This window comes from Heptranchias perlo, unplaced genomic scaffold, assembly GCF_035084215.1.
Source record: "Heptranchias perlo isolate sHepPer1 unplaced genomic scaffold, sHepPer1.hap1 HAP1_SCAFFOLD_381, whole genome shotgun sequence".
Lineage (NCBI taxonomy): Eukaryota > Metazoa > Chordata > Chondrichthyes > Hexanchiformes > Hexanchidae > Heptranchias > Heptranchias perlo.
In genome coordinates, this window is record NW_027139393.1 from 25,001 (window position 1) to 37,500 (window position 12,500).

General features: G+C 51.4%; 1 protein-coding gene across 1 annotated transcript in view; it reads right to left on the reverse strand.

Annotated features, from left to right (window-relative positions):
- Positions 1 to 12,500, reverse strand: part of LOC137311682 (smoothelin-like protein 1) — a gene marked incomplete at its 3' end in the record, with an annotated part of 36,181 nt that overhangs the window by 23,352 nt on the left and 329 nt on the right. The window contains exons 2-6 of the mRNA XM_067978749.1: positions 6,969 to 7,086; positions 5,933 to 6,158; positions 5,582 to 5,651; positions 1,496 to 1,660; positions 244 to 367 (exon numbers count right to left, since the gene is read on the reverse strand). Coding sequence (XP_067834850.1) covers positions 244 to 367; positions 1,496 to 1,660; positions 5,582 to 5,651; positions 5,933 to 6,158; positions 6,969 to 7,085 — 702 coding nt within the window. The remainder of the gene's footprint in view (positions 1 to 243; positions 368 to 1,495; positions 1,661 to 5,581; positions 5,652 to 5,932; positions 6,159 to 6,968; positions 7,087 to 12,500) is intronic.

Consider the following 12,500-nt stretch of genomic DNA (forward strand, 5'->3'; position numbering starts at 1 on the left):
GGTTAGATACAGTGTAGAGCTCCCTCTACATTACCCTGACAGTGTGTCCCCCACTTTATACCCAGTGTCAGCATCGAGCGCTCCCAGGGGACAGGTACAGCACGGGTTAGATACAGTGTAGAGCTCCCTCTACATTACCCTGACAGTGTGTCCCCCACTTTATACCCAGTGTCGGCATCGAGCGCTCCCAGGGGGCAGGTACAGCACGGGTTAGATACAGTGTCGAGACCCTCAGTCCCTCACCTTGTAATTTCTTGTGTTTGTGCGACACCAGTCCAGTAACATCTGCTTCACGCTGCTGCCACCTGACACCCCAAGGCTTGTCGATCGATGTGCTCTGCCTTTTGCATCCTTGCAGGCTTTGGTCCTGATGGTGAATGAGGCGTCCCAATTCTTAGCAGGTCACCACAAGAGATTCTGGCCCCTTCATCTCCCCCACTCAGCAACACCGTCCCACCCCTGTCACCCGTCCTCGCACCAATGACCCACATCTCTCCTGCTTTGTCTCACTGGACAGCCCGCCCAAAACGCCCAGGCCGGCAATGGCGGTGCGGCTATCCCAGAATCCACTGCAGCCGTGCACGCCCTCTATCAACAGCTCAGGACCTGGCCGTCCAATGGCGGGTTTGTTTGGGAGCATCTCTCCAGGGCCCCTCTCCGCCTCAGGACGTCCCAAAGCTTCACGGCCAATGAGGTATTATTTTTTTGAAGTTGTAATGTGGGAAACGCCGATTTGCGCACAGCAAGATCCCACAAACAGCCAATGTGATAAATGACCCAGATCGTCTGTTTTTTTTTCAGTGAGGGATAAATATCGGGGCCCAGGACCCCGGGGAGAACTCCCCCCTGCTCTTCTTCCAATAGTGGGCCGTGGGATCTTTTACATCCACCCGAGAGGGGCAGACGGGGCCCTCGGTTTAACGTCTCTTCCCGAGAGTGCGGCGCTCCCTCGGTACCGACCCTCCGACAGTGCGGCGCTCCCTCAGGACCGACCCTCCGACAGTGCGGCGCTCCCTCAGTACCGACCCTCCGACAGTGCGGCGCTCCCTCAGTACCGACCCTCCGACAGTGCGGCGCTCCCTCAGTACCGACCCTCCGACAGTGCGGCGCTCCCTCAGTACCGACCCTCCGACAGTGCGGCGCTCCCTCAGTACCGACCCTCCGACGGTGCGGCGCTCCCTCAGTACCGACCCTCCCATGGTGCGGCGCTCCCTCAGTACCGACCCTCCGACAGTGCGGCGCTCCCTCAGTACCGACCCTCCGACAGTGCGGCGCTCCCTCAGCACTGGGCAAATGGGGAGTGTCGGCCTGGATTATGGGGGCTCGAGTCTCTGGAGTGGGGGCTCGACCTTCTGACTCCGCGGAGATGAGTGTCGTCGATGGCCCGAGAAACGATCGATTGCCCCCTCCAACTTGGCCTTTTGGCTATCACTGACCGTAATGGCCGCCTACATGTCCAGCCACGCGCAACACCCCACCAACCAGGAGAATTTACCCTACGCTTTGCTTCTCAAACTTTTCAGCCAGAGATCGACGGGACTGGGCCCCGTACGATCGGGGTATCGTCTGCGAGCGGCCAAGCTCCCACCGTATCTCGGCCTCTTTCGCCGCATGCACCGCGGGGCCGCTGAGGGATATGATGTCTTCCTTGGTGAGTGACCTGCCAGCGAGAGGAGACGGTGGAGTGAGGAACGGAGGGCTGGAGGATGGGACTAGCCCCCAATCGTCAGACACGCAACAGACCAAACCCCATCCCATTGGACAGACTCCCACTGGACCAAACCCCTTCCCGTTCACTCCCACTGTGCACAATCCCAATGGACCAAACCCCTTCCCGTTCACTCCCACTGTACACAATCCCAATGGATCAAACCCCTTCCCATTCTCTCCACTGTACACAATCCCAATGGACCAAACCCCTTCCCATTCACTCCCACTGTACACAATCCCAATGGACCAAACCCCTTCCCATTCACTCCCACTGTACACAATCCCAATGGACCAAACCCCTTCCCATTCACTCCCACTGGACACAATCCCAATGGACCAAACCCCTTCCCATTCACTCCCACTGTACACAATCCCAATGGACCAAACCCCTTCCCGTTCACTCCCACTGTACACAATCCCAATGGACCAGACCCCTTCCCATTCACTCCCACTGTACACAATCCCAATGGACCAAACCCCTTCCCGTTCACTCCCACTGTACACAATCCCAATGGACCAAACCCCTTCCCATTCACTCCCACTGTACACAATCCCAATGGACCAAACCCCTTCCCATTCACTCCCACTGGACACAATCCCAATGGACCAAACCCCTTCCCGTTCACTCCCACTGTACACAATCCCAATGGATCAAACCCCTTCCCATTCACTCCCCCATACACAATCCCAATGGATCAAACCCCTTCCCGTTCACTCCCACTGTACACAATCCCAATGGATCAAACCCCTTCCCATTCACTCCCACTGTACACAATCCCAATGGACCAAACCCCTTCCCATTCTCTCCACTGTACACAATCCCAATGGACCAAACCCCATCCCATTCTCTCCACTGTACACAATCCCAATGGACCAAACCCCTTCCCGTTCACTCCCACTGTACACAATCCCAATGGACCAAACCCCTTCCCGTTCACTCCCACTGTACACAATCCCAATGGACCAAACCCCATCCCATTCTCTCCACTGTACACAATCCCAATGGACCAAACCCCTTCCCATTCACTCCCACTGTACACAATCCCAATGGACCAAACCCCATCCCATTCTCTCCACTGTACACAATCCCAATGGACCAAACCCCTTCCAGTTCACTCCCACTGTACACAATCCCAATGGACCAAACACCCTCCCATTCACTCCCACTGTGCACAATCCCAATGGACCAAACCCCTTCCCATTCACTCCCACTGTGCACAATCCCAATGGACCAAACCCCTTCCCATTCACTCCCACTGTGCACAATCCCAATGGACCAAACCCCTTCCCATTCACTCCCACTGTACACAATCCCAATGGACCAAACCCCTTCCCATTCACTCCCACTGGACACAATCCCAATGGACCAAACTCCATCCCATCATCCAGAATCCCAATGGACCAAACCCCTTCCCGTTCTCTCCACTGTACACAATCCCAATGGACCAAACCCCTTCCCATTCACTCCCACTGTACACAATCCCAATGGACCAAACTCCATCCCATCATCCAGAATCCCAATGGACCAAACCCCTTCCCGTTCTCTCCACTGCACACAATCCCAATAGACCAAACCCCTTCCCATTCACTCCCACTGTACACAATCCCAATGGACCAAACCCCCTCCCATTCACTCCCACTGTACACAATCCCAATGGACCAAACCCCTTCCCATTCACTCCCACTGTACACAATCCCAATGGATCAAACCCCCTCCCATTCACTCCCACTGTACACAATCCCAATGGACCAAACCCCTTCCCATTCACTCCCACTGGACACAATCCCAATGGACCAAACTCCATCCCATCATCCAGAATCCCAATGGACCAAACCCCTTCCCGTTCTCTCCACTGTACACAATCCCAATGGACCAAACCCCTTCCCATTCACTCCCACTGTACACAATCCCAATAGACCAAACCCCTTCCCATTCACTCCCACTGTACACAATCCCAATGGACCAAACTCCATCCCATCATCCAGAATCCCAATGGACCAAACCCCTTCCCGTTCTCTCCACTGCACACAATCCCAATGGACCAAACCCCTTCCCATTCACTCCCACTGTACACAATCCCAATGGACCAAACCCCCTCCCATTCACTCCCACTGTACACAATCCCAATGGACCAAACCCCTTCCCATTCACTCCCACTGTACACAATCCCAATGGATCAAACCCCCTCCCATTCACTCCCACTGTACACAATCCCAATGGACCAAACCCCTTCCCATTCACTCCCACTGTACACAATCCCAATGGATCAAACCCCTTCCCATTCACTCCCACTGTGCACAATCCCAATGGACCAAACCCCTTCCCATTCACTCCCACTGTACACAATCCCAATGGACCAAACCCCTTCCAGTTCACTCCCACTGTACACAATCCCAATGGACCAAACCCCTTCCCATTCACTCCCACTGGACACAATCCCAATGGACCAAACCCCTTCCCATTCGCTCCCACTGTACACAATCCCAATGGACCAAACCCCTTCCCGTTCACTCCCACTATGCACAATTCCAATGGATCAAACCCCTTCCCATTCACTCCCACTGTGCACAATCCCAATGGATCAAACCCCTTCCCGTTCACTCCCACTGTACACAATCCCAATGGATCGAACCCCTTCCCATTCACTCCCACTGTACACAATCCCAATGGACCGAACCCCTTCCCATTCACTCCCACTGTACACAATCCCAATGGATCAAACCCCTTCCCATTCACTCCCCCATACACAATCCCAATGGACCAAACCCCTTCCCATTCGCTCCCACTGTACACAATCCCAATGGACCAAACCCCTTCCCGTTCACTCCCACTATGCACAATTCCAATGGATCAAACCCCTTCCCATTCACTCCCACTGTGCACAATCCCAATGGATCAAACCCCTTCCCGTTCACTCCCACTGTACACAATCCCAATGGATCGAACCCCTTCCCATTCACTCCCACTGTACACAATCCCAATGGACCAAACCGCTTCCCGTTCACTCCCACTGTACACAATCCCAATGGACCAAACCCCTTCCCATTCACTCCCACTGTACACAATCCCAATGGACCAAACCGCTTCCCGTTCACTCCCACTGTGCACAATCCCAATGGACCAAACCCCTTCCCATTCACTCCCACTGGACACAATCCCAATGGACCAAACCCCTTCCCATTCACTCCCACTGTGCACAATCCCAATGGACCAAACCCCTTCCCATTCACTCCCACTGTGCACAATCCCAATGGACCAAAACCCCTCCCGTTCACTCCCACTGTACACAATCCCAATGGACCGAACCCCTTCCCATTCACTCCCACTGTACACAATCCCAATGGACCAAACCGCTTCCCGTTCACTCCCACTGTACACAATCCCAATGGACCAAACCCCTTCCCATTCACTCCCACTGTGCACAATCCCAATGGACCAAACCCCTTCCCATTCACTCCCACTGGACACAATCCCAATGGACCAAACCCCTTCCCATTCACTCCCACTGTGCACAATCCCAATGGACCAAACCCCTTCCCATTCACTCCCATTGTACACAATCCCAATGGACCAAACCCCTTCCCATTCACTCCCATTGTACACAATCCCAATGGACCAAACCCCTTCCCATTCACTCCCACTGTACACAATCCCAATGGACCAAACCCCTTCCCATTGTACTGAATCCCAATGGACCAAACCCCTTCCCATTCAAACCAGTACCGTCAGGGTTCCTGGCTCTGTACCATCTCCACAAGGGGTATGGGGACCCACAGGGACCCACTCATAACCACCACAGACAGGCATCGAGGCAGCAACTGAGTGGGGAACCATTCGAAGACGGACTGTCCAAGGAAGCGTCCCACTCACCGAGACAGTGACGTCATCGACAGGGACTCAGTGTCGCCAATCCCACTCTCAACAGTCGGGGTCCCTCGTGCTGGAAAAAGCAGAATAGAGCGGAGGAATAAGGAACGAACTGAGCGAGAGAGTGACCGACGGAGAGATAGAGAGAGAGAGAGAGAGAGAGTGGAGGAGGAAGCACGGAAGAAAGAAGAAGAAACTAGAATGGACTGAGTCAGAGATGGGACAAGAAATGAAGGAGGGAAGAAGGGAGAGGACAGGAGGGTGGGGGTCAGCGGGTCAGACGCTGACCTCTCACCCCTCGGGGGACCAGGGGTCAAATCAAGCCCCGTGTGGTTTCAGCCGAAACCTTCTCACCTGGCCCAGGTGTGTCCAGAGGGATTGTGGCAGCATTGGTTGGAGAGGTGTCCACCGATGTCTCAACACCCTCTTTCACCGAGGTGTGAACATTCTCTCCAGGCCCTCCTCCGACAGTCTGCTCCTCCACTTTCCCTTCATCCATCTCCTTGTCCTTCTCAAGAGGGCTGGCCCCCACTTCGTGGTCTGGGGACTCTTCCTCTCCCCTCAACTCATTCGCAAATACCTTTGTTTCAAAAATAGACAGGCGATTATATGGCACACTGACTGGTGTACCTCAGTCCCCTCTCCCTCAGGGAGATATCTGTACAATGACTGGTGTCTCTCAGTCCCCTCTCTCTCAGGGAGATATCTGTACACTGACTGGTGTCTCTCAGTCCCTCTCTCTCTCAGGGAGATATCTGTACACTGACTGGTGTCTCTCAGCCCTTCTCTCTCAGGGAGATATCTGTACACTGACTGGTGTCTCTCAGTCCCTCTCTCTCTCAGGGAGATATCTGTACACTGACTGGTGTCTCTCAGTCCCTCTCTCTCTCAGGGAGATATCTGTACACTGACTGGTGTCTCTCAGCCCTTCTCTCTCAGGGAGATATCTGTACACTGACTGGTGTCTCTCAGTCCCCTCTCTCTCAGGGAGATATCTGTACACTGACTGGTGTCTCTCAGTCCCCTATCCCTCAGGGAGATATCTGTACACTGACTGGTGTCTCTCAGTCCCCTATCCCTCAGGGAGATATCTGTACACTGACTGGTGTCTCTCAGTCCCTCTCTCTCAGGGAGATATCTGTACACTGACTGGTGTCTCTCAGTCCCCCTCTCTCAGGGAGATATCTGTACACTGACTGGTGTCTCTCAGTCCCCTCTCTCTCAGGGAGATATCTGTACACTGACTGGTGTCTCTCAGTCCCCTCTCTCTCAGGGAGATATCTGTACACTGAACGGTGTCCCACAGTCCCAGTTCCTCTCCTTCTCCCTCCTGGACCATTCCTGGCTCCCAGACCCCCAACCTCATCCTGGTCCGCCATTTTGTTTTTACCGTTTCCATGGTTCCCTCGCCCTGCTTCGCGTCTCCCGGGCGACCAGAGCACGGAGTGTCTGCTTCCATCCCAGAATACTCTCCAACGAGGTGGGGGTCCTGACTACTGAATTCCATCCTGTAAAGTGAATTCGGAGCGGTCAATGGACAAACTAAACTTTCCAACCTCTTGGGGGCAATTCGCCACCTTGGTCCAGGGTTCAGGACTCCGCACTGACCCTCGGTAGGGCCCACTTAAGAGACTGTTAGCTAAGATAGAAGCCCATGGAATCGAGGGAAAAGTACGGACTTGGTTAGGAAGTTGGCTGAGCGAAAGGCGACAGAGAGTAGGGATAATGGGAAGGTACTCACATTGGCAGGATGTGACTAGTGGAGTCCCGCAGGGATCTGTCTTGGGGCCTCAATTATTCACCATATTTATTAACGACTTAGATGAAGGCATAGAAAGTCTCCTATCTTAGTTTGCCGATGACACTAAGATTGGTGGCATTGTAAGCAGTGTGGACGAAAACATAAAATTACAAAGAGATATCGATAGATTAGGTGAATGGGCAAAACTGTGGCAAATGGAATTCAATGTAGACAAATGTGAGGTCATCCACTTTGGATCAAGAAAGGATAGAACAGGGTACTTTCTAAATGGTTAAAAAGTTAAAAACAGTGGATGTCCAAAGGGACTTAGGGGTTCAGGTCCATCGATCATTGAAGTGTCATGATCAGGTGCAGAAAATATTCAAGAAGGTTAATGGAACGCTGGCCTTTATATCTGGAGGACTGGAGTACAAGGGGGCAGAAGTTATGCTGCAGCTACACAAAACCCTGGTTAGACCGCACCTGGAGCACTGTGAGCAGTTCTGGGCACCGCACCTTCGGAAGGACATATTGGCCTTGGAGGGAGTGCAGCGTAGGTTTACTGGAATGATACCCGGACTTCAAGGGTTAAGTTACGAGGAGGGATTACACAAATTGGGGTTGTATTCTCTGGAGTTTCGAAGGTTAAGGGGCGATCTGATGGAAGTTTATAAGATATTAAGGTCGGGTGGATAGAGAGAGACTATTTCCGCTGGTTGGGGATTCTAGGAGTAGGGGGCACAGTCTAAAAATTAGAGCCAGACCTTTCAGGAGCGAGATTAGAAAACATTTCTACACACAAAGGGTGGTGGAAGTTTGGAACTCTCTTCCGCAAACGGCAATTGATACTAGCTCAATTGCTAAATTTAGATCTGAGATAGATAGCTTTTTGGCAACCAAAGGTATGAAGGGATATGGGCCAAAGGCAGGTATATGGAGTTAGATCACAGGTCAGCCATGATCTTATCAAATGGCGGAGCAGGCTCGAGGGGCCGAATGGCCTTCTCCTGTTCCTATGTTCCTATGTGTTCCCCAAAGACCCAGATTCTTATGACGACTCCAGAAACTTGCATTTATATAGCCCCTTTGACAAAGCAAAACGTCCCAAGGCCATTCGCAGGAGCGTCTTAAAGGAGGAGAGAGAGAGACGGAGAGGTTTAGGGAGGGAATTCCAGAGCTCAGGGCCCCAGGCAGCTGAAGGCACGGCCGCCAATGGTGGAGCGATGGGAATCGGGGAGGGGATGGACGAGGGGCCGGAATTGGAGGAGGGCAGAGATCTCGGACGTTCGTAGGGGGCTGGAGGAGGTTACAGAGATAGGGAGGGGCGAGGGCCATGGAGGGGTTGAGAATTTTAAAATCGAGGCGTTCCCGGACTGGGAGCCAATGTCGGTCCAGCGAGCACAGGTGGGTGATGGGTGAAGGGTCTCCCAATATAAGGCCCATGTCCTCAAACAGGACTCATCTTGGATGAGCCCCCAAATTTGCAACTCTCGGCATCACCACATCTCACTGTCTCTCTCTAACTCAATCCCGGGTATCTGTTATTCGATATATAAACCCCCCCGAACCCCTCGATTAGATTCCAGTCTGTAACTCACTCCCAGGTATCTGTTATTCTATATATAAACCCCCCCGAACCCCTCGATTAGATTCCAGTCTGTAACTCACTCCCGGGTATCTGTTATTCGATATATAAACCCCCCGAACCCCTCGATTAGATTCCAGTCTGTCACTCACTCCCGGGTATCTGTTATTCTATATATAAACCCCCCGAACCCCTCGATTAGATTCCAGTCTCTAACTCACTCCCGGGTATCTGTTATTCGATATATAAACCCCCCGAACCCCTCGATTAGATTCCAGCCTGTAACTCACTCCCGGGTATCTGTTATTCTATATATAAACCCACCCCGAACCCCTCGATTAGATTCCAGTCTGTAACTCACTCCCGGGTATCTGTTATTCTATATATAAACCCCCCGAACCCCTCGATTAGATTCCAGTCTGTCACTCACTCCCGGGTATCTGTTATTCTATATATAAACCCCCCGAACCCCTCGATTAGATTCCAGTCTCTAACTCACTCCCGGGTATCTGTTATTCGATATATAAACCCCCCGAACCCCTCGATTAGATTCCAGCCTGTAACTCACTCCCGGGTATCTGTTATTCTATATATAAACCCACCCCGAACCCCTCGATTAGATTCCAGTCTGTAACTCACTCCCGGGTATCTGTTATTCTATATATAAACCCCCCGAACCCCTCGATTAGATTCCAGTCTGTCACTCACTCCCGGGTATCTGTTATTCTATATATAAACCCCCCGAACCCCTCGATTAGACTCCAGTCTGTAACTCACTCCCGGGTATCTGTTATTCTATATATAAACCCCCCCGAACCCCTCGATTAGATTCCAGTCTGTAACTCACTCCCGGGTATCTGTTATTCTATATATAAACCCCCCCGAACCCCTCGATTAGATTCCAGTCTGTAACTCACTCCCGGGTATCTGTTATTCCACATATAAACCCCCCCGACCCCCTCGATTAGATTCCAGTCTGTAACTCACTCCCGGGTATCTGTTATTCTATATATAAACCCCCCCGAACCCCTCGATTAGATTCCAGTCTGTAACTCACTCTCGGGTATCTGTTATTCTATATATAAACCCCCCCGAACCCCTCGATTAGATTCCGGTCTGTAACTCACTCCCGGGTATCTGTTATTCTATATATAAACCCCCCGAACCCCTCGATTAGATTCCAGTCTGTAACTCACTCCCGGGTATCTGTTATTCTATATATAAACCCCCCCGACCCCCTCGATTAGATTCCAGTCTGTAACTCACTCCCGGGTATCTGTTATTCTATATATAAACCCCCCGAACCCCTCGATTAGATTCCAGTCTGTAACTCACTCCCGGGTATCTGTTATTCTATATATGAACCCCCCGAACCCCTCGATTAGATTCCAGTCTGTAACTTACTCCCGGGTATCTGTTATTCTATATATAAACCCCCCCGAACCCCTCGATTAGATTCCAGCCTGTAACTCACTCCCGGGTATCTGTTATTCTATATATAAACCCCCCCGAACCCCTCGATTAGATTCCAGTCTGTAACTCACTCCCGGGTATCTGTTATTCTATATATAAACCCCCCGAACCCCTCGATTAGATTCCAGTCTGTAACTCACTCCCGGGTATCTGTTATTCTATATATAAACCCCCCGAACCCCTCGATCAGATTCCAGTTTGTAACTCACTCCCGGGTATCTGTTATTCTATATATAAACCCCCCCGAACCCCTCGATTAGATTCCAGTTTGTAACTCACTCTCGGGTATCTGTTATTCTATATATAAACCCCCCCCGAACCGCTCGATTAGATTCCAGTCTGTAACTCACTCCCAGGTATCTGTTATTCTATATATAAACCCCCCGAACCCCTCGATTAGATTCCAGTCTGTAACTCACTCCCGGGTATCTGTTATTCTATATATCAACCCCCCGAACCCCTCGATTAGATTCCAGTCTGTAACTCACTCCCGGGTATCTGTTATTCTATATATAAACCCCCCCGAACCCCTCGATTAGATTCCAGTTTGTAACTCACTCCCGGGTATCTGTTATTCTATATATCAACCCCCCGAACCCCTCGATTAGATTCCAGTCTGTAACTCACTCTCGGGTATCTGTTATTCTATATATAAACCCCCCCGAACCCCTCGATTAGATTCCAGCCTGTAACTCACTCCCGGGTATCTGTTATTCTATATATAAACCCCCCGAACCCCTCGATTAGATTCCAGTTTGTAACTCACTCCCGGGTATCTGTTATTCTATATATCAACCCCCCGAACCCCTCGATTAGATTCCAGTCTGTAACTCACTCTCGGGTATCTGTTATTCTATATATAAACCCCCCCGAACCCCTCGATTAGATTCCAGCCTGTAACTCACTCCCGGGTATCTGTTATTCTATATATAAACCCCCCCGAACCCCTCGATTAGATTCCAGTCTGTAACTCACTCCCGGGTATGTGTTATACTCTATATAAACCCCCCGAACCCCTCGATTAGATTCCAGTCTGTAACTCACTCCCGGGTATCTGTTATTCTATATATAAACCCCCCGAACCCCTCGATTAGATTCCAGTCTGTAACTCACTCCCGGGTATCTGTTATTCTATATATCAACCCCCCGAACCCCTCGATTAGATTCCAGTCTGTAACTCACTCCCGGGTATCTGTTATTCTATATATAAACCCCCCGAACCCCTCGATTAGATTCCTTTACGCTGTGGGGAGGGGGAGAGATGGATTTACTCTCGACTGGTGATAGGTTTATCTAATTTCCCGCTGCTAAAATAGATCACAGGAATTTCAGATCAACTATCAACCAATGCCCTAAAAATAGCGCAGGGAGAGAGTGAGAACGAGGGAGGGGAGAGAGAGAGACACACACACACAGCGCGAGAGAGAGAGAGAGAGAGACAGAGAGAGAGACAGAGAGAGAGACACACACACAGCGCGACAGAGAGACGGAGAGAGCGAGAGGAAGGGAGACACAAACAGACAGAGACAGAGCGAGAGACTGAGAGAGAGAGAGAGAGCAAGACAGAGACAGAGAGAGAGAGACAGAGACAGAGAGAGACCGAGACAGAGACAGAGAGAGAAAGCGAGAGAGGTAGAGGGAGAGAGACAGAGAGACAACAGAGACAGAGACAGACAGACTGAGAAAGAGAGACAGATAAAGAGAGAGAGAGAGAGACGGACAGAGAGGGACAGATACAGAGAGAGAGCGCGAGAGTGGGAGAGAGGGAGAGAGACATGGACAAAGACACAGAGAGAGAGCGAGGGAGAGAAAGAGAGAGAGAGACACAGAGAGAGAGAGACAGAAAGAGAGACACACAAAGACACAGACAGACAGAGAAACAGAGAGACAGAGAACAGAAAGTGACAGATAGACTGACAGAGAGAGAGACACACACACAGCGCGACAGAGAGACGGAGAGAGCGAGAGGAAGGGAGAGACAAACAGACAGAGACAGAGCGAGAGACTGAGAGAGAGAGAGAGCAAGACAGAGACAGAGACAGAGACAGAGACTGAGAGAGACAGAGAAGCAGAGAGAGAGTCAGAGAGAGAAAGGCAGCGAGAGAGAAACAGAGAGAGAGACA